This window comes from Polyodon spathula, chromosome 23, assembly GCF_017654505.1.
Source record: "Polyodon spathula isolate WHYD16114869_AA chromosome 23, ASM1765450v1, whole genome shotgun sequence".
Classification (NCBI taxonomy): Eukaryota; Metazoa; Chordata; class Actinopteri; order Acipenseriformes; family Polyodontidae; genus Polyodon; species Polyodon spathula.
Genome location: NC_054556.1, coordinates 647,799 through 668,327, shown reverse-complemented (window position 1 = coordinate 668,327; position 20,529 = coordinate 647,799). Strand labels below are relative to the sequence as shown.

Genomic DNA, 20,529 nt, shown 5'->3' with positions numbered 1-20,529 from the left:
CTGCTACACCCTGCGCTGCTGTGTGAAAATGACCTGCGTATCACACTGCATATCCACTCTGCTACACCCTGCGCTGCTGTGTGAAAATGACCTGCGTATCACACTGCATATCCACTCTGCTACACCCTGCGCTGCTGTGTGAAAATGACCTGCGTATCACACTGCATATCCACTCTGCTACACCCTGCGCTGCTGTGTGAAAATGACCTGCGTATCACACTGCATATCCACTCTGCTACACCCTGCGCTGCTGTGTGAAAATGACCTGCGTATCACACTGCATATCCACTCTGCTACACCCTGCGCTGCTGTGTGAAAATGACCTGCGTATCACACTGCATATCCACTCTGCTACACCCTGCGCTGCTGTGTGAAAATGACCTGCGTATCACACTGCATATCCACTCTGCTACACCCTGCGCTGCTGTGTGAAAATGACCTGCGTATCACACTGCATATCCACTCTGCTACACCCTGCGCTGCTGTGTGAAAATGACCTGCGTATCACACTGCATATCCACTCTGCTACACCCTGCGCTGCTGTGTGAAAATGACCTGCGTATCACACTGCATATCCACTCTGCTACACCCTGCGCTGCTGTGTGAAAATGACCTGCGTATCACACTGCATATCCACTCTGCTACACCCTGCGCTGCTGTGTGAAAATGACCTGCGTATCACACTGCATATCCACTCTGCTACACCCTGCGCTGCTGTGTGAAAATGACCTGCGTATCACACTGCATATCCACTCTGCTACACCCTGCGCTGCTGTGTGAAAATGACCTGCGTGTCACACTGCATATCCACTCTGCTACACCCTGCGCTGCTGTGTGAAAATGACCTGCGTATCACACTGCATATCCACTCTGCTACACCCTGCGCTGCTGTGTGAAAATGACCTGCGTATCACACTGCATATCCACTCTGCTACACCCTGCGCTGCTGTGTGAAAATGACCTGCGTATCACACTGCATATCCACTCTGCTACAACCTGCGAAAGCTGTGTAAAAGCCCCACTTGTACCAGTGCAATCTCAAAGGGAGGGACAGGAGCTTGCAGGATCCAGCCAGCCTGCAGAGGATGTGGTGCAGCTGTTTCTTGGGGTTTGACGTGGCTTTGCTGTGCACGCTTGTAGGTGGAGTGCTGCGCATTAGTGAGACTGTGTCGCTGCACTCAGTCTGTGGAGCACCAGGAGACTGAAACTGTACACCATGAAAATCAATACACTAACTTGGGTTTGTTTTTATTTTGATTTATTTATTTTGGTCTCACCCAGGAGTTGTGAAGCTGCAAACCTTTAGCTCTGCTAAACCTGAGCTGTATTTAACCATAAATACATAAATACGTACATTCACTTAGAAACACATTTGATGTACAAACTTCTATTTAAGTGCAGTGTAGTTTACAATTAGTGGTAATAATTCTACTACAAATACAATATGGAATAAGATGCAAGAAGTTAGGATTACAGCAGTTTATATCTGCAATCAGCTGTGAATCCAGTAACAAGGTTCTGAGGTCAGGCGAGTATAGTACAGTGCAAACTGCTGTGCTGTGGGAGTCTTATTTAAAACCAGGAATGGATCAAACTGCTGTGCAGTGGGAGTCTTATTGTCATCCCTGTATTAAAACCAGGACTGGATCAAACTGCTGTGCAGTGGGAGTCTTATTGTCATCCCTGTATTAAAACCAGGACTGGATCAAACTGCTGTGCAGTGGGAGTCTTATTGTCATCCCTGTATTAAAACCAGGACTGGATCAAACTGCTGTGCAGTGGGAGTCTTATTGTCATCCCTGTATTAAAACCAGGACTGGATCAAACTGCTGTGCAGTGGGAGTCTTATTGTCATCCCTGTATTAAAACCAGGACTGGATCAAACTGCTGTGCAGTGGGAGTATTATTGTCATCCCTGTATTAAAACCAGGACTGGATCAAACTGCTGTGCAGTGGGAGTCTTATTGTCATCCCAGTATTAAAACCAGGACTGGATCAAACTGCTTTGCAGTGGGAGTCTTATTGTCATCCCTGTATTAAAACCAGGACTGGATCAAACTGCTTTGCAGTGGGAGTCTTATTGTCATCCCTGTATTAAAACCAGGACTGGATCAAACTGCTGTGCCGTGGGAGTCTTATTGTCATCCCTGTGTTAAAATCTGGAATGGATCAAACTGCTGTGCCGTGGGAGTCTTATTTCCACCCCTGTTCAAGGGTTAACCGGAAGGCTGTGGCTCGATGTGCTTCTATATTTCATCCTGTCACCCGAGTCCAGCCCTCAGCGGCTGTGCTATATTTGGGCAGCTGTGTAATCACTGGCTGTGAGGATCAGGTTCTCAGCCCAGGATCACAAGCTGCTGCCTTATTTAATAAGTGGAGCGGTTTTCACTGGCAGTTGCTTAGCTCAGTGTCAGAACTCCACAGCAGAGTAGGAATAACACAGCTGAGAAGAGTCACTGCTTTAGTTTCCACTCTTCTGTACATGTTTATATAGTGTTTTCTACCCTTGATTGGAAGCGTCGCTGTCTTCGAGCTAACAAAAGGATCTATCTTCTTTTAAGAGTCTTGTTTTTTTTGTTTGTTTTTTGTTGGCGCTCCCAGGATCTCACCAACATGTTTCTGGTTCTTCTAGCTACCCCGGAGCTCAAGGAGTTTCTCTTCAAGGCGCGGAACGGGTCAGTGCGGCTCATCAAGGTGCTCATCGAGGATGGTGAGTCCACTGTGCTGTCAGGGGAGGCAGGGAGGGATTGAGCGATCATCCTGGATCATGTCAGGACCAGTGCGGCTCAGGGAGGATGGCGAGTCCACTGTGCTGTCAGGGGAGGCAGGGAGGGATTGAGCGATCATCCTGGATCATGTCAGGACCAGTGCGGCTCAGGGAGGATGGCGAGTCCACTGTGCTGTCAGGGGAGGCAGGGAGGGATTGAGCGATCATCCTGGATCATGTCAGGATCAGTGCGGCTCAGGGAGGATGGTGAGTCCACTGTGCTGTCAGGGGAGGCAGGGAGGGATTGAGCGATCATCCTGGATCATGTCAGGATCAGTGCGGCTCAGGGAGGATGGCGAGTCCACTGTGCTGTCAGGGGAGGCAGGGAGGGATTGAGCGATCATCCTGGATCATGTCAGGATCAGTGCGGCTCAGGGAGGATGGCGAGTCCACTGTGCTGTCAGGGGAGGCAGGGAGGGATTGAGCGATCATCCTGGATCATGTCAGGATCAGTGCGGCTCAGGGAGGATGGCGAGTCCACTGTGCTGTCAGGGGAGGCAGGGAGGGATTGAGCGATCATCCTTCATGTCAGGATCTCAGAACAGACGGGACAGTGTATTTCAATGAGAGATTTAGATCACATCGTGTGTGTATTTCAGTGATGAGAAACAGTCACAGCATCACATTTCTATCGGTACCTCTTTCAGGTTTTATAGGTGTGTGCATCTTTCAATGAAAGATCAAAAGAACAAGATGTTTTGAGTAGAGTTTGCGTGGCACTAAGACGCTCTGTTTCATGTGAGTGTTCATAGTTAACCAACAGCACTGGGGATGGTTCATAACAGTATAAGAAATTGTACAACGAGGAAAGGCCGTTCAGCTCGCCTGTGCTCGCTCACTTCATGCAAGCGCGGTCCGTTAGCACTCAGGAGAGAAAAAACAAACCCCTAACCAGGTTAGTAAAGGATATGAAACCTCTGGGAATCCGTGGATTAGCGGACCGCCCTTCCTCCTGGGGGCTCGCTAAAGGTCTTATTATGGTCACCAGAGAGGGTTATACAGTATTGTTCATGACAGCCAGTCTATTCTGGAAGGATCTGACTCTGCTTCAACAACTCTGTCTGGCAGCCTGTTCCTCTGTGGGGTCACCTCTGGCTCTCCTCTCTAGGCTGTACAGATTCAGCTCTTTCAGTCTATCTTCGTATGACATGCCCTTCAATCCTGGAATGAGTCGTGTTGCTGTCCTCTGTACTCTCTCCAATGCCTCGATGTCTTATGATGTGGAATCCAGAACTGGACACAGTATTCTAGGCGTGGTGGTACCAGTGCATTGTATCATTTTAATATAACTTCTCTGATTTGAATTCAGCTGTTTTGGCTGTATAGCCTAACATTCTATTTGCTTTTTTTCTAGCTTCTCCGCTCTGTCTAGTTGGCTTACGAGATTCATCCACTACGACCCCCCCAAGTCCTTTTCATACCCAGCCTCCTCTGTTCTGTTACTGTTGAAGCTGTAATGTTTTTGTGCTGATGTGCAGGAGGTATTGCTTCACATGCATGCATGATGTATATCCAGGCTGAGCCGTGGCTGCTCATGCTGCTTGACCCCCTCACACCTGCGTTGTTTTGTCTCTGTGGTGCCACGTGTGTGAGCAGCTCAAGGGGTCGGGCTGATCTCCTCACAGGCCAATGGAAAGTATGTGCAGACCCTGCTGGAATGTGCTCTGCTCAGAATAGCACAGGCGTTGCTGAACAGTGAGAGGCAGACACTGTGCTCTGCAGGTCCTCAGGGAAACCCCCTGGGATCAGTGCAAACCATGGATCCCTCTCAGGGAGGGAGGGGGGCTTGCTGCTGTTCATCAGAGGGATGGATCGATACACTGATTCCACACCACGATACATATTGCAATACGCGGGTCCCAGTACCGTGTGTATCACAAATACACGCGATGGGCTGCTGTTACTGACCCATGCAGAATGAGACAGCATGTTCATTTAATGAGCGCAATGTAATGAGATGGGGGAGTCGGAGCTGTGGCTGTGCTTGCGGTCTTGTGTCAGTACAAGCGACGTACATCTCTCTTACCATGCGATAGATCATGTGAAGAAAGCATCACAATGCACTGGTAACACATTTCTTAATGGGAACCCTGAGCGGAGTCTCCCAGACTGCTATCACAAGTTACAAAACACATCCATACCAGTGATTCCTGAGCGCTGTAGTCTTTCTCAACTTGAAGGAGGAAACCGAAAGAAGAAATGAATTTCCTCTGCCTCAGAAGAGCAGCGGCTGACCTCTTTGTGTGAAGCGCGTCTGCCTCGTACTGTTAAACCTCAGAGAGAGGAAGTGAGACAGCACTGGAACAAGACGCCGCTCTGAGTTAATGAAAGCAGTACTGGACGTGTCTGCTGATGCATTGCTGAGATGCTGATTACAGTAATGGGACTGAAGGACAGGCATATCAATGAATTGTCCACTGATCAATAATTAACCAGGAATCGGAGAGGGATGAAATGCAAGAGCTCCGTAACAGGAACCTGACAGGAGGGACAGAAACCTCATACAGCCGGGCGCTGTGTGTTTTGTTTTTCACTGATGGCGGGTCACTTTGTGTTTTGTTTTTCACTGATGGCGGGTCACTGTGTGTTTTTGTTTTTCACTCATGGCGGGTCGCTGTGTTTTGTTTTTCACTTACGGTGGGTCGCCGTGTGTTTTGTTTTTCACTCATGGCGGGTCGCTGTGTGTTTTGTTTTTCACTCATGGCGGGTCGCTGTGTGTTTTGTTTTTCACTCATGGCGGGTCGCTGTGTGTTTTGTTTTTCACTCATGGCGGGTCGCTGTGTGTTTTGTTTTTCACTCATGGTGGGTCGATGTGTGTTTTGTTTTTCACTCACGGTGGGTAGCTGTGTGTTTTGTGTTTCAGAGCAGCTGGTGCTTGGCGCGTACAAAGAGCCGTCACAGAGCTGGGACCAGGACTACGACCGCTTCCTGCTTCCCCTCCTCGAGGAAGATGAGCCCTGCTACATCCTGTACCGACTCGACTCCCAGAACGCACAGGGCTACGAGTGGCTCTTCATTTCCTGGTCACCTGACCACTCACCGGTACGTCCTGTTCGGGTTACAGATCTGAGGTCACAGTCGTCAGGACGGTCCTGTTGGTCTGGGTTACAGATCTGAGGTCACAGTGGATTAACATCCCTCCTGCACCTTGCGGAGTGCATGACTCGTCGGGTCTGTGATCATGGCAGTAACCCAGCCACGGGATTGGGTACGGGTTCTTCATGATGTCCAGCCAGTGTGTCTGTGTGTTTGCATGCTCTCGGAGGAGGAGCCCTGTCCTAGACACACCAGCCTGATTGCGCAGCACAGGATGCAGCCCTCAGGGAGACGTGAACCAGGAGCAGCAGCGTGGCAGAGTGAGATAAAGAAAGGCATGACAGGCATGGAAATAAGACTCCTATTCCATAGCGGCTTGATGAGTCATGGCAGCACATCGCATTCTCTTCTGAGAGAGGACAGTCACACGCTAGTCGGAGAGAGAGGACAGTCACACGCTAGTCAGAGAGGACAGTGTTTTCCAGCACCAGGTAAACAGTTCATTGCAACAGACTGTTAGTGTCTCAAACTAGCTTTGCATTGCAGGGATTGATATTAATAGTCAGAAAGCAGCCGGGCTCATATCTGAATGCACACTTTGGAATGGCTGAGGTCATGTATTAAAGAAGTGAGCTTCTGTGTTGTGTAACCTGAAAGCCAGTCTCGCAATCCCCGGGACGCAGTCTGCAGTGAACTGTTCACAGCCAGTCTGAACTCCCAAACTCTGGGTTCAAAGAAAAAGTAATTGTAAACAATATTTCTGTTTTTTAGGGTGCTTGTTTTTCATTTTGTAACATTGACATGATTTCATCTAATTTAAAATAAAAATAAACATAGAAACTAATTAAAGAATGGAGGAAATGGTTTGACAACACGCCCCCCAGTGTCTGATCTGCACCATAAGAGACACCCTGCCCTGAAAGTGTGGCATAGTGAAAGCATAGCACAGTGAATGCATGGTAAAGCATTGTAAAGCACAGTGAATGCATGGTAAAGCATTGTAAAGCACAGTGAATGCATGGTAAAGCATAGCCAAGCATTGTAAAGCACAGAGATGGTGTGGTAAAGCATAGGGAAGCATTGTAAAGCACAGAGAGATGTGGTAAAGCATAGGGAAGCATTGTAAAGCACAGAGAGGTCTGGTAAAGCATGGGAAAGCATTGTAAAGCACAGAGAGGTGTGATAAAGCATAGGGAAGCATTGTAAAGCACATAGAGGTGTGGTATAAATAGGCAAGCATTGTAAAGCCCATAGAGGGGCATATTCAAACATGGTAAGCTATGGGAAATGCATAGTATAACCATGGGAAACCCATTGCACAGGGGACAACTGCAAAATGACAATGCGAAAATAGTGTGGTAAACTTCTATAAGGGTGCACACACTGCATTGACTTGCATCGCTTCTCTGTGCAGGTGAGGCAGAAGATGCTGTACGCAGCCACCAGAGCAACCGTGAAAAAGGAGTTTGGAGGGGGACATGTCAAGGACGAGATCTTCGGAACGCTCCAGGTACGAGGACAGAGCACGGGACAGAGGGACAGGGCTGTAACGCAAGCTCTGGCGTACGGAAGTCACACACATTTTCAGATTTAGCATGGTAACTGCTCATCAACGCGTTCATAAAAGGACTTTGAAGAGCCTGTGCATTGTGAAGAGATTCCAGGGGGGGAAATGAGGCTCCTGTTGCATTGCAGTTTCACCCCAGGCTTTAGTATGTGCTTGATTAGCCACAGTGTGAATAGGTAAGAAGCTCAGGTGTGTCTTATAAAGCCAGGAGTGGATCAAACTGCTTTGCAATGGGACTCTTATTTCCATCCCTGGTTTCTGTACATCGCTATATTGACAGTCTTGGCAGCCACCATAGCCGTGAATCCCCAGCTGCCCGGTCGTTCTGGATTATAAAGCGGGCACACCCTTTCATCGCTTGTTGGAAGGTGGTGTGTACCTGACTCGCCTGGTTTATTCTCTCTCCCTCTCCCAGGAAGACGTCTCGTTCCTGGGGTACCAGCGGCACGTCTCCTCCTGCTCTGCCCCTGCTCCCCTCACCGCTGCCGAGCAGGAGCTGCAGCAAATCAAAATCAACGAGGTAGGCAGGGGGCGTGACATGCAGCAGCCAGTAGGAAGGGAGGGAGGGGTTCGGAGGAGGGCATTCCTTCCTGTTGGAATCGACCAGGGCTGTGGGGCTTCTGGTTGAGATCATGTGTGGTGCAGCATGAGGAATTCTTCAATCTGGCAGCTGAGTGATTAAACTAGCTGAAAAAAACAGAGCTGCAGCGTTGAGCACAAATGTTCCTGTGACTTTTTGACTAGAAGTCTGGGGGTTTGTGTGTTATTGGTGTGCATGCGTGCGTGTGTGTGTGTGTGTTGTAATGGTTCCGCGATGGCCCGCTCTAGTTAACCCCTCTTGTCTGCTTCTCCTGTTTCTTTCAGGACAGGGTGGTGCAGGTAAGTGCTGCAGCTTTGCAGTTTTGGGTGACTGTTCATGGGTGGAAATGAGACTCCTGTAACATAACAGTGTCACCCAGTCCAGGTTTTAATACAGGCTTGATTAGCCCCAGTGTCTAGGTAACAAGCTCAGGTGTGTCTCATTAAACTCCTAGTGAAACCAGGAATGGATCAAGCTGCTATGCAGTGGGAGTCTTCTTTCCATCCCTGCTGCACAAACCGACCCCTTGGTTATTGGATCTCAGCTGGGTTTGATCTGCAGCTCGCTGTGGAGGAGAGCTCCAGCTCACTAAACGAGCAGCAGTTGGTTTGTGCAGCTCTGCTGTTTGCTGTCTTTCCCAGTTTCTGCATCCTGTGGACAGGGACTCTCGTCCTGAGGGCCTGTCACAGACAGCGTTTCAGTGGACGAGGGGAACCTGGAACTCCATTATCCATTCTCACCATTCTAAATTTTGTACCTTTACCGAAACAGTTTTATGATGATTTCAATCAAAAGCCAGAAGAGGCTGTCGCAGCTACATGGCACTTGATGATCTTTCAATATGTGTTCACCTCGACGTCCTCCAGTTAACATGCCTGTCCACGGGTTCCCAGGGGGTCTTCTGAGTTTGCTGCACACTGCCTGTGGTGCATTCTGGGGGTTGTAGTTCAGTCGGCGTGGCTTAGTGTCCCAGAACCACCTGCTGTGTCCCGTGTTGTACGGACCCAGTCCTGAACTCCTCCCATGTCTCTGTTTTGTGATGCCTAGGTTGAACTGCTTATGAATGTGTTCTTTTCAAAGGTAACGCTTGCATACAGCTGTCTTCACGAGTCTGGATTACTGCTGGTCTGTTAGGAACGTTAGTCAAACAGAAAAGCGTTGGTGCCTTCCTCAGCGGAAGGAAGGTGCAAAACAGTGTCTGCCTGGCTTTGGTTCCAGGGTTTGCCTTTTTAATTTGCGATTTGTTTTTTGGTTTTCATTTTGTTCCTGTTGAAGTGTCTTGAAAACAATTGCGGTGGCTCTCCTGTTCTTAACTTAGACCCAGAAATGTGGGCGTGAGGTCAGGGAGGCCCTGCTGATTTACCAACCAATGGATTAGTCTCTCTTTTCTTGTTTCCCTTGCCTTTCCCTCCAGAACTCGAAGCGCATAGTGGTAGGTTTGTGTGGTTGGGTGCCCTTTTGGGGTGTGGCCTTTCCCTGTCCTGTGAGCTCCACATCTTTGTCTTGTTGTTTTTGACGGAGTAAAATTTTGAAGTTCAGGACCTGTCTGGTTTATTTAACAGCAGTCCTGAAATGTTCCCTGTGGGCAAGACGTTATTTATATTATCGAAGTGGACCTAAAATAACTTGCAATTTCTATCTGTCTGTCTATCTATCTATATCTATCTGTGTGTGTGTGTGTCTGTGTGCACATCTGTATATGTGTGTGTCTCTGTGTGAGTGTCTCTCTGTGTCTGTAAGTGTGTGTGCGTGTGTGTGCATTGGATAGGTATCTGAGCATTTGTCCGTTACATGGTTTCTGAGAGTAGCCCCTTTGTCTCCCCCTGCAGGTGAAGACGGAGATCAGCGTGGAGAGTAAACACCAGACTCTGCAGGGCCTGGCCTTCCCCCTCCAGGAGGAAGCTCAGCGAGCCATCCTGCTGCTCAAGCAGAGGAACATCAACTACATCCAGCTGGTAAGGGGCTCTCTCCCTCGCTGCAGCCAGGGGGCGCTGGTCTGCACATTTACTCTTTTATAGAGTGCGCCTCATGCCAAGGCATCGCAGGGCGCTTCACAGTTAAACCCTCTGAAATGTGACAGATCCTGATTGAGCTTGTGGTTCAGTGTGTTCCAGGCGTGAAAGAGCAGCTCACAGTAGTGGTGTAACGATGCACTAATCTCACAGCACGTGGGACGCTCCTGATTGTATAGAGAGACAGGGGACAGGCATGTATTCATGCCAACTGCAAAACACACGTATTCCTCATTCAACACTAGTAATATTCATATTCAATAGTAATAATATTCAAGAACTACAGTGAGCTCTGTTGACCCGGACGCTGACCCTGACCCGGTTCCAGACCCTGACGTGTTACTGCATTACTTTTCCTATGGAATCAGTAAGAGCCCTTGGTACTCAGGGTGAATTTGTAAGCAGTCTGATGTAAAGCCAGCGAGGGTGCCGTGCCACGGGCAGCTCTGACCCGTGTCTTCGCTCCTCAGAAGCTGGATATCGAGCGTGAGACGGTGGAGCTGGTGCACACCAAGGCCACGGAGCTGGGGGAGCTGCCACGCCGCATCCCCACTGACACGCCTAGATACCACTTCTTCCTGTACAAGCACAGCCATGAGGGAGACTACCTGGAGTCTGTGGGTAAGAGACCGAGCCAGTGTCTGTCTGCATTGCTCTGTCTCTCGTCTGTGTGTCTGCATCTCTCTCTCTCGTCTGTGTGTCTGCATCTCTCTCTCTCGTCTGTGAATCTGCATCTCTCTCTCTCGTCTGTGAGTCTGCATCTCTCTCTCTCGTCTGTGTGTCTGCATCTCTCTCTCTCGTCTGTGTGTCTGCATCTCTCTCTCTCGTCTGTGTGTCTGCATCTCTCTCTCTCGTCTGTGAATCTGCATCTCTCTCTCTCGTCTGTGTGTCTGCATCTCTCTCTCTCGTCTGTGTGTCTGCATCTCTCTCTCTCGTCTGTGTGTCTGCATCTCTCTCTCTCGTCTGTGTGTCTGCATTGCTCTGTCTCTCGTCTGTGTGTCTGCATCTCTCTCTCTCGTCTGTGTGTCTGCATCTCTCTCTCTCGTCTGTGTGTCTGCATCTCTCTCTCTCGTCTGTGTGTCTGCATCTCTCTCTCTCGTCTGTGAATCTGCATCTCTCTCTCTCGTCTGTGTGTCTGCATTCTCTGTCTCTCGTCTGTGTGTCTGCATCTCTCTCTCTCGTCTGTGTGTCTGCATCTCTCTCTCTCGTCTGTGTGTCTGCATCTCTCTCTCTCGTCTGTGTGTCTGCATCTCTCTCTCTCGTCTGTGTGTCTGCATCTCTCTCTCTCGTCTGTGTGTCTGCATCTCTCTCTCTCGTCTGTGTGTCTGCATCTCTCTCTCTCGTCTGTGTGTCTGCATCTCTCTCTCTCGTCTGTGTGTCTGCATCTCTCTCTCTCGTCTGTGTGTCTGCATCTCTCTCTCTCGTCTGTGTGTCTGCATCTCTCTCTCTCGTCTGTGTGTCTGCATCTCTCTCTCTCGTCTGTGTGTCTGCATCTCTCTCTCTCGTCTGTGTGTCTGCATCTCTCTCTCTCGTCTGTGAATCTGCATCTCTCTCTCTCGTCTGTGTGTCTGCATCTCTCTCTCTCGTCTGTGTGTCTGCATCTCTCTCTCTCGTCTGTGTGTCTGCATCTCTCTCTCTCGTCTGTGTGTCTGCATCTCTCTCTCTCGTCTGTGTGTCTGCATCTCTCTCTCGTCTGTGTGTCTGCATCTCTCTCTCTCGTCTGTGTGTCTGCATCTCTCTCTCTCGTCTGTGTGTCTGCATCTCTCTCTCTCGTCTGTGTGTCTGCATCTCTCTCTCTCGTCTGTGAATCTGCATCTCTCTCTCTCGTCTGTGAATCTGCATCTCTCTCTCTCGTCTGTGAATCTGCATCTCTCTCTCTCGTCTGTGAATCTGCATCTCTCTCTCTCGTCTGTGAATCTGCATCTCTCTCTCTCGTCTGTGTGTCTGCATCTCTCTCTCTCGTCTGTGTGTCTGCATCTCTCTCTCTCGTCTGTGAATCTGCATCTCTCTCTCTCGTCTGTGAATCTGCATCTCTCTCTCTCGTCTGTGTGTCTGCATCTCTCTCTCTCGTCTGTGAATCTGCATCTCTCTCTCTCGTCTGTGAATCTGCATCTCTCTCTCTCGTCTGTGTGTCTGCATCTCTCTCTCTCGTCTGTGAATCTGCATCTCTCTCTCTCGTCTGTGTGTCTGCATCTCTCTCTCTCGTCTGTGTGTCTGCATCTCTCTCTCTCGTCTGTGTGTCTGCATTGCTCTGTCTCTCGTCTGTGTGTCTGCATCTCTCTCTCTCGTCTGTGAATCTGCATCTCTCTCTCTCGTCTGTGAATCTGCATCTCTCTCTCTCGTCTGTGAATCTGCATCTCTCTCTCTCGTCTGTGTGTCTGCATCTCTCTCTCTCGTCTGTGAATCTGCATCTCTCTCTCTCGTCTGTGAATCTGCATCTCTCTCTCTCGTCTGTGAATCTGCATCTCTCTCTCTCGTCTGTGTGTCTGCATCTCTCTCTCTCGTCTGTGAATCTGCATCTCTCTCTCTCGTCTGTGAATCTGCATCTCTCTCTCTCGTCTGTGTATCTGCATCTCTCTCTCTCGTCTGTGTGTCTGCATCTCTCTCTCTCGTCTGTGTGTCTGCATCTCTCTCTCTCGTCTGTGAATCTGCATCTCTCTCTCTCGTCTGTGAATCTGCATCTCTCTCTCTCGTCTGTGAATCTGCATCTCTCTCTCTCGTCTGTGTGTCTGCATCTCTCTCTCTCGTCTGTGAATCTGCATCTCTCTCTCTCGTCTGTGAATCTGCATCTCTCTCTCTCGTCTGTGAATCTGCATCTCTCTCTCTCGTCTGTGAATCTGCATCTCTCTCTCTCGTCTGTGAATCTGCATCTCTCTCTCTCGTCTGTGAATCTGCATCTCTCTCTCTCGTCTGTGTGTCTGCATCTCTCTCTCTCGTCTGTGTGTCTGCATCTCTCTCTCTCGTCTGTGAATCTGCATCTCTCTCTCTCGTCTGTGAATCTGCATCTCTCTCTCTCGTCTGTGTGTCTGCATCTCTCTCTCTCGTCTGTGAATCTGCATCTCTCTCTCTCGTCTGTGAATCTGCATCTCTCTCTCTCGTCTGTGAATCTGCATCTCTCTCTCTCGTCTGTGTGTCTGCATCTCTCTCTCTCGTCTGTGTGTCTGCATCTCTCTCTCTCGTCTGTGTGTCTGCATCTCTCTCTCTCGTCTGTGTGTCTGCATCTCTCTCTCTCGTCTGTGTGTCTGCATCTCTCTCTCTCGTCTGTGTGTCTGCATCTCTCTCTCTCGTCTGTGTGTCTGCATCTCTCTCTCTCGTCTGTGTGTCTGCATCTCTCTCTCTCGTCTGTGTGTCTGCATCTCTCTCTCTCGTCTGTGTGTCTGCATCTCTCTCTCTCGTCTGTGTGTCTGCATCTCTCTCTCTCGTCTGTGTGTCTGCATCTCTCTCTCTCTCGTCTGTGTGTCTGCATCTCTCTCTCTCGTCTGTGTGTCTGCATCTCTCTCTCTCGTCTGTGTGTCTGCATCTCTCTCTCTCGTCTGTGAATCTGCATCTCTCTCTCTCGTCTGTGTGTCTGCATCTCTCTCTCTCGTCTGTGAATCTGCATCTCTCTCTCTCGTCTGTGAATCTGCATCTCTCTCTCTCGTCTGTGAATCTGCATCTCTCTCTCTCGTCTGTGAATCTGCATCTCTCTCTCTCGTCTGTGAATCTGCATCTCTCTCTCTCGTCTGTGAATCTGCATCTCTCTCTCTCGTCTGTGAATCTGCATCTCTCTCTCTCGTCTGTGAATCTGCATCTCTCTCTCTCGTCTGTGAATCTGCATCTCTCTCTCTCGTCTGTGAATCTGCATCTCTCTCTCTCGTCTGTGAATCTGCATCTCTCTCTCTCGTCTGTGAATCTGCATCTCTCTCTCTCGTCTGTGAATCTGCATCTCTCTCTCTCGTCTGTGAATCTGCATCTCTCTCTCTCGTCTGTGAATCTGCATCTCTCTCTCTCGTCTGTGTGTCTGCATCTCTCTCTCTCGTCTGTGTGTCTGCATCTCTCTCTCTCTCGTCTGTGTGTCTGCATCTCTCTCTCTCGTCTGTGTGTCTGCATCTCTCTCTCTCGTCTGTGTGTCTGCATCTCTCTCTCTCGTCTGTGTGTCTGCATCTCTCTCTCTCGTCTGTGTGTCTGCATCTCTCTCTCTCGTCTGTGTGTCTGCATCTCTCTCTCTCGTCTGTGTGTCTGCATCTCTCTCTCTCGTCTGTGTGTCTGCATCTCTCTCTCTCGTCTGTGAATCTGCATCTCTCTCTCTCGTCTGTGAATCTGCATCTCTCTCTCTCGTCTGTGAATCTGCATCTCTCTCTCTCGTCTGTGAATCTGCATCTCTCTCTCTCGTCTGTGAATCTGCATCTCTCTCTCTCGTCTGTGAATCTGCATCTCTCTCTCTCGTCTGTGTGTCTGCATCTCTCTCTCTCGTCTGTGTGTCTGCATCTCTCTCTCTCGTCTGTGAATCTGCATCTCTCTCTCTCGTCTGTGAATCTGCATCTCTCTCTCTCGTCTGTGAATCTGCATCTCTCTCTCTCGTCTGTGAATCTGCATCTCTCTCTCTCGTCTGTGTGTCTGCATCTCTCTCTCTCGTCTGTGAATCTGCATCTCTCTCTCTCGTCTGTGAATCTGCATCTCTCTCTCTCGTCTGTGTGTCTGCATCTCTCTCTCTCGTCTGTGAATCTGCATCTCTCTCTCTCGTCTGTGAATCTGCATCTCTCTCTCTCGTCTGTGAATCTGCATCTCTCTCTCTCGTCTGTGTGTCTGCATCTCTCTCTCTCGTCTGTGTGTCTGCATCTCTCTCTCTCGTCTGTGTGTCTGCATCTCTCTCTCTCGTCTGTGTGTCTGCATCTCTCTCTCTCGTCTGTGAATCTGCATCTCTCTCTCTCGTCTGTGAATCTGCATCTCTCTCTCTCGTCTGTGTGTCTGCATCTCTCTCTCTCGTCTGTGAATCTGCATCTCTCTCTCTCGTCTGTGAATCTGCATCTCTCTCTCTCGTCTGTGAATCTGCATCTCTCTCTCTCGTCTGTGAATCTGCATCTCTCTCTCTCGTCTGTGAATCTGCATCTCTCTCTCTCGTCTGTGAATCTGCATCTCTCTCTCTCGTCTGTGTGTCTGCATCTCTCTCTCTCGTCTGTGTGTCTGCATCTCTCTCTCTCGTCTGTGTGTCTGCATCTCTCTCTCTCGTCTGTGAATCTGCATCTCTCTCTCTCGTCTGTGAATCTGCATCTCTCTCTCTCGTCTGTGTGTCTGCATCTCTCTCTCTCGTCTGTGTGTCTGCATCTCTCTCTCTCGTCTGTGAATCTGCATCTCTCTCTCTCGTCTGTGTGTCTGCATCTCTCTCTCTCGTCTGTGAATCTGCATCTCTCTCTCTCGTCTGTGAATCTGCATCTCTCTCTCTCGTCTGTGAATCTGCATCTCTCTCTCTCGTCTGTGAATCTGCATCTCTCTCTCTCGTCTGTGAATCTGCATCTCTCTCTCTCGTCTGTGAATCTGCATCTCTCTCTCTCGTCTGTGAATCTGCATCTCTCTCTCTCGTCTGTGAATCTGCATCTCTCTCTCTCGTCTGTGAATCTGCATCTCTCTCTCTCGTCTGTGTGTCTGCATCTCTCTCTCTCGTCTGTGTGTCTGCATCTCTCTCTCTCGTCTGTGAATCTGCATCTCTCTCTCTCGTCTGTGAATCTGCATCTCTCTCTCTCGTCTGTGAATCTGCATCTCTCTCTCTCGTCTGTGAATCTGCATCTCTCTCTCTCGTCTGTGAATCTGCATCTCTCTCTCTCGTCTGTGAATCTGCATCTCTCTCTCTCGTCTGTGAATCTGCATCTCTCTCTCTCGTCTGTGAATCTGCATCTCTCTCTCTCGTCTGTGAATCTGCATCTCTCTCTCTCGTCTGTGAATCTGCATCTCTCTCTCTCGTCTGTGAATCTGCATCTCTCTCTCTCGTCTGTGAATCTGCATCTCTCTCTCTCGTCTGTGTGTCTGCATCTCTCTCTCTCGTCTGTGAATCTGCATCTCTCTCTCTCGTCTGTGAATCTGCATCTCTCTCTCTCGTCTGTGAATCTGCATCTCTCTCTCTCGTCTGTGAATCTGCATCTCTCTCTCTCGTCTGTGAATCTGCATCTCTCTCTCTCGTCTGTGAATCTGCATCTCTCTCTCTCGTCTGTGAATCTGCATCTCTCTCTCTCGTCTGTGAATCTGCATCTCTCTCTCTCGTCTGTGTGTCTGCATCTCTCTCTCTCGTCTGTGAATCTGCATCTCTCTCTCTCGTCTGTGAATCTGCATCTCTCTCTCTCGTCTGTGAATCTGCATCTCTCTCTCTCGTCTGTGTGTCTGCATCTCTCTCTCTCGTCTGTGTGTCTGCATCTCTCTCTCTCGTCTGTGTGTCTGCATCTCTCTCTCTCGTCTGTGAATCTGCATCTCTCTCTCTCGTCTGTGAATCTGCATCTCTCTCTCTCGTCTGTGAATCTGCATCTCTCTCTCTCGTCTGTGAATCTGCATCTCTCTCTCTCGTCTGTGAATCTGCATCTCTCTGACTAGAAGCACATTAACTGTTTAACACATTAAGCACATGTTTGAATGGACCAGACCAAACTCTCTGCAGTGTTACCTCAGCCAGCCCCTCTGTAATCTCTCTCTCTCCTCCCTCTCTCTGCAGTGTTACCTCACCCAGCCCCTCTGTAATCTCTCTCTCTCCTCCCTCTCTCTGCAATGTTACCTCACCCAGCCCCTCTGTAATCTCTCTCTCCTCCCTCTTTCTGCAGTGTTACCTCACCCAGCCCCTCTGTAATCTCTCTCTCTCCTCCCTCTCTCTGCAGTGTTACCTCACCCAGCCCCTCTGTAATCTCTCTCTCCTCCCTCTCTCTGCAGTGTTACCTCACCCAGCCCCTCTGTAATCTCTCTCTCCTCCCTCTTTCTGCAGTGTTACCTCACCCAGCCCCTCTGTAATCTCTCTCTCTCCTCCCTCTCTCTGCAGTGTTACCTCACCCAGCCCCTCTGTAATCTCTCTCTCTCCTCCCTCTTTCTGCAGTGTTACCTCAGCCAGCCCCTCTGTAATCTCTCTCTCTCCTCCCTCTCTCTGCAATGTTACCTCACCCAGCCCCTCTGTAATCTCTCTCTCCTCCCTCTTTCTGCAGTGTTACCTCAGCCAGCCCCTCTGTAATCTCTCTCTCCTCCCTCTCTCTGCAATGTTACCTCACCCAGCCCCTCTGTAATCTCTCTCTCTCCTCCCTCTCTCTGCAGTGTTACCTCACCCAGCCCCTCTGTAATCTCTCTCTCTCCTCCCTCTCTCTGCAGTGTTACCTCACCCAGCCCCTCTGTAATCTCTCTCTCTCTCTGCAGTGTTTATCTACTCCATGCCCCTCTGTAATCTCTCTCTCTCTCTCTGCAGTGTTTATCTACTCCATGCCCCTCTGTAATCTCTCTCTCTGCAGTGTTTATCTACTCCATGCCCCTCTGTAATCTCTCTCTCTGCAGTGTTTATCTACTCCATGCCCCTCTGTAATCTCTCTCTCTCTCTCTGCAGTGTTTATCTACTCCATGCCCCTCTGTAATCTCTCTCTCTGCAGTGTTTATCTACTCCATGCCCCTCTGTAATCTCTCTCTCTCTCTCTGCAGTGTTTATCTACTCCATGCCCCTCTGTAATCTCTCTCTCTCTCTCTGCAGTGTTTATCTACTCCATGCCCCTCTGTAGTCTCTCTCTATGCAGTGTTTATCTACTCCATGCCCCTCTGTAATCTCTCTCTCTGCAGTGTTTATCTACTCCATGCCCCTCTGTAATCTCTCTCTCTCTCTCTGCAGTGTTTATCTACTCCATGCCCCTCTGTACTCTCTCTCTATGCAGTGTTTATCTACTCCATGCCCCTCTGTAATCTCTCTCTCTGCAGTGTTTATCTACTCCATGCCCCTCTGTAATCTCTCTCTCTCTCTCTGCAGTGTTTATCTACTCCATGCCCCTCTGTAATCTCTCCTTCTCTCTCTCTGCAGTGTTTATCTACTCCATGCCCCTCTGTAATCTCTCTCTCTCTCTCTGCAGTGTTTATCTACTCCATGCCCCTGTGTAGTCTCTCTCTCTCTCTGCAGTGTTTATCTACTCCATGCCCCTCTGTAATCTCTCTCTCTGCAGTGTTTATCTACTCCATGCCCCTCTGTAATCTCTCTCTCTGCAGTGTTTATCTACTCCATGCCCCTCTGTAATCTCTCTCTCTGCAGTGTTTATCTACTCCATGCCCGGGTACAAGTGCAGTATTAAGGAGCGGATGCTGTACTCCAGCTGCAAGAGCCGGCTGCTGGACGAGGTGGAGCAGGACTTCCAGCTGGAGATCGCCAAGAAGGTAATGGAGTGAGATTATTCTGAAAGCTACAACCACACTAGAGCTGTCATTCAGGATCTGGGCAGCTCTCAACTTGCTTCAGTAAAGTCACCCTTGTCACAGGGAGAGAGTCCTGTAGTAAAAGCACAGCAAAGTGCAAGTAAAGCACAGTGAAAGCATGGTCAAGCATAAGGTAAGCACTATAAAGAACAGTGAGATTCCCTGTGATATAGGCTGTGTTTGTGATCCTGTCCTCTGCAGATGGAGATTGATAAGAGATTCCCTGTGGCATGGGAGGTTCTCCCCGTGTAGGGGCTGTGTTTGTGATCCTGTCCTCTGCAGATGGAGATTGATAAGAGATTCCCTGTGGTATGGGAGGTTCTCCCCGTGTAGGGGCTGTGTTTGTGATCCTGTCCTCTGCAGATGGAGATTGATAAGAGATTCCCTGTGGCATGGGAGGTTCTCCCCGTGTAGGAGCTGTGTTTGTGATCCTGTCCTCTGTAGATGGAGATTGATAAGAGATTCCCTGTGGTATGGGAGGTTCTCCCCATGTAGGGGCTGTGTTTGTGATCCTCTGTCCTCTGTCCTGCAGATGGAGATTGATCAGAGATTCCCTGTGGTATGGGAGGTTCTCCCCGTGTAGGGGCTGTGTTTGTGGTCCTCTGTCCTGCAGATGGAGATTGATAAGAGATTCCCTGTGGTATGGGAGGTTCTCCCCGTGTAGGGGCTGTGTTTGTGGTCCTCTGTCCTGCAGATGGAGATTGATAAGAGATTCCCTGTGGTATGGGAGGTTCTCCCCGTGTAGGGGCTGTGTTTGTGATCCTCTGTCCTCTATCCTGCAGATGGAGATTGATAAGAGATTCCCTGTGGCATGGGAGGTTCTCCCCGTGTAGGGGCTGTGTTTGTGGTCCTCTGTCCTGCAGATGGAGATTGATAAGAGATTCCCTGTGGTATGGGAGGTTCCCCCCCGTGTAGGGGCTGTGTTTGTGATCCTGGCCTCTGCAGATGGAGATTGATAAGAGATTCCCTGTGGTATGGGAGGTTCTCCCCATGTAGGGGCTGTGTTTGTGATCCTGTCCTCTGCAGATGGAGATTGATAAGAGATTCCCTGTGGTATGGGAGGTTCTCCCCATGTAGGGGCTGTGTTTGTGGTCCTCTGTCCTGCAGATGGAGATTGATCAGAGATTCCCTGTGGTATGGGAGGTTCTCCCCTTGTAGGGGCTGTGTTTGTGATCCTCTGTCCTCTGTCCTGCAGATGGAGATTGATAAGAGATTCCCTGTGGTATGGGAGGTTCTCCCCGTGTAGGGGCTGTGTTTGTGGTCCTCTGTCCTGCAGATGGAGATTGATCAGAGATTCCCTGTGGTATGGGAGGTTCTCCCCGTGTAGGGGCTGTGTTTGTGGTCCTCTGTCCTGCAGATGGAGATTGATCAGAGATTCCCTGTGGTATGGGAGGTTCTCCCCGTGTAGGGGCTGTGTTTGTGATCCTCTGTCCTCTGTCCTGCAGCTGGAGATTGATAACGGGGACGAGCTGTCTGCAGACTTGCTGTACGAGGAGGTCCACCCCAAGCAGCAGGCCTTCAAGCAGGCCTTCGCCAAGCCCAAGGGGCCGGCCGGCAAGAGGGGCATGAAGAGAATCATCAAGGGGGCTGGCGAGAACGGAGAGGACCGCTAGAGGAGAGGCTGCCAGGCTCCAGGAGCTGGACTCTACACCCGTACCGTCCTTACAAAGATGACACAGCCCCCACAGGCCTCTCCTTCTTCTCTTCCACCCTCCTCCAGGGACTGGGCAACGGTCATCCATTGTCGCCTCTTTTCATTTCTTACCGACATCAACTTTCTTTGATTTTTCTTTTCATTTTTTTTGCTGTATCTGACACAGGTGTGAGGAATTCTGGGTTGGGGGGTGGGTTAGGGTTGGGGGTTGGGGGTTGGGGGTTGGGGGTTGGGGGGTTTGGTTGGGTGTTGGGGTTTGGGGTTTCTTTTGCTGGGTTGGTACCGTGGGTTTCCATGAACTGATAGAGGTTTTTATATACATTTTTACATTTCACCACTGTCACATGCACAGTGCATTTTGATCATTTAAATACTACGCACGCACGCGCACACACACACACACACACACACACAATGAAGAACCATCACACTCATCAGTAACTGAGATACCTGGTAGATGTTTCCAACACTTCAGAATGAAGTCAGGTTCTTTTAAAAATACATTGTTAGCATTGGAGTAGT

At 49.6% G+C, this 20,529-nt stretch overlaps 1 protein-coding gene across 4 annotated transcripts in view; it reads left to right on the top strand.

Moving 5' to 3' along the window:
• LOC121298113 (twinfilin-2-like) overlaps positions 1–20,127 on the top strand; it is a 23,764-nt gene extending 3,637 nt beyond the window's left edge. The window contains exons 2-11 of one of the 4 annotated variants that reach the window (XM_041224934.1): positions 2,633–2,710; positions 5,631–5,809; positions 7,218–7,313; positions 7,786–7,890; positions 8,235–8,249; positions 9,365–9,382; positions 9,780–9,905; positions 10,433–10,583; positions 18,193–18,314; positions 19,799–20,127. In XM_041224934.1, coding sequence (XP_041080868.1) covers positions 2,633–2,710; positions 5,631–5,809; positions 7,218–7,313; positions 7,786–7,890; positions 8,235–8,249; positions 9,365–9,382; positions 9,780–9,905; positions 10,433–10,583; positions 18,193–18,314; positions 19,799–19,966 — 1,058 coding nt within the window. In that variant the 3' untranslated portion in view covers positions 19,967–20,127. The remainder of the gene's footprint in view (positions 1–2,632; positions 2,711–5,630; positions 5,810–7,217; positions 7,314–7,785; positions 7,891–8,234; positions 8,250–9,364; positions 9,383–9,779; positions 9,906–10,432; positions 10,584–18,192; positions 18,315–19,798) is intronic. The other 3 variants (XM_041224937.1, XM_041224935.1, XM_041224936.1) reach the window with 3 other exon arrangements.
• The last annotated feature ends 402 nt before the right edge of the window (positions 20,128–20,529 follow it).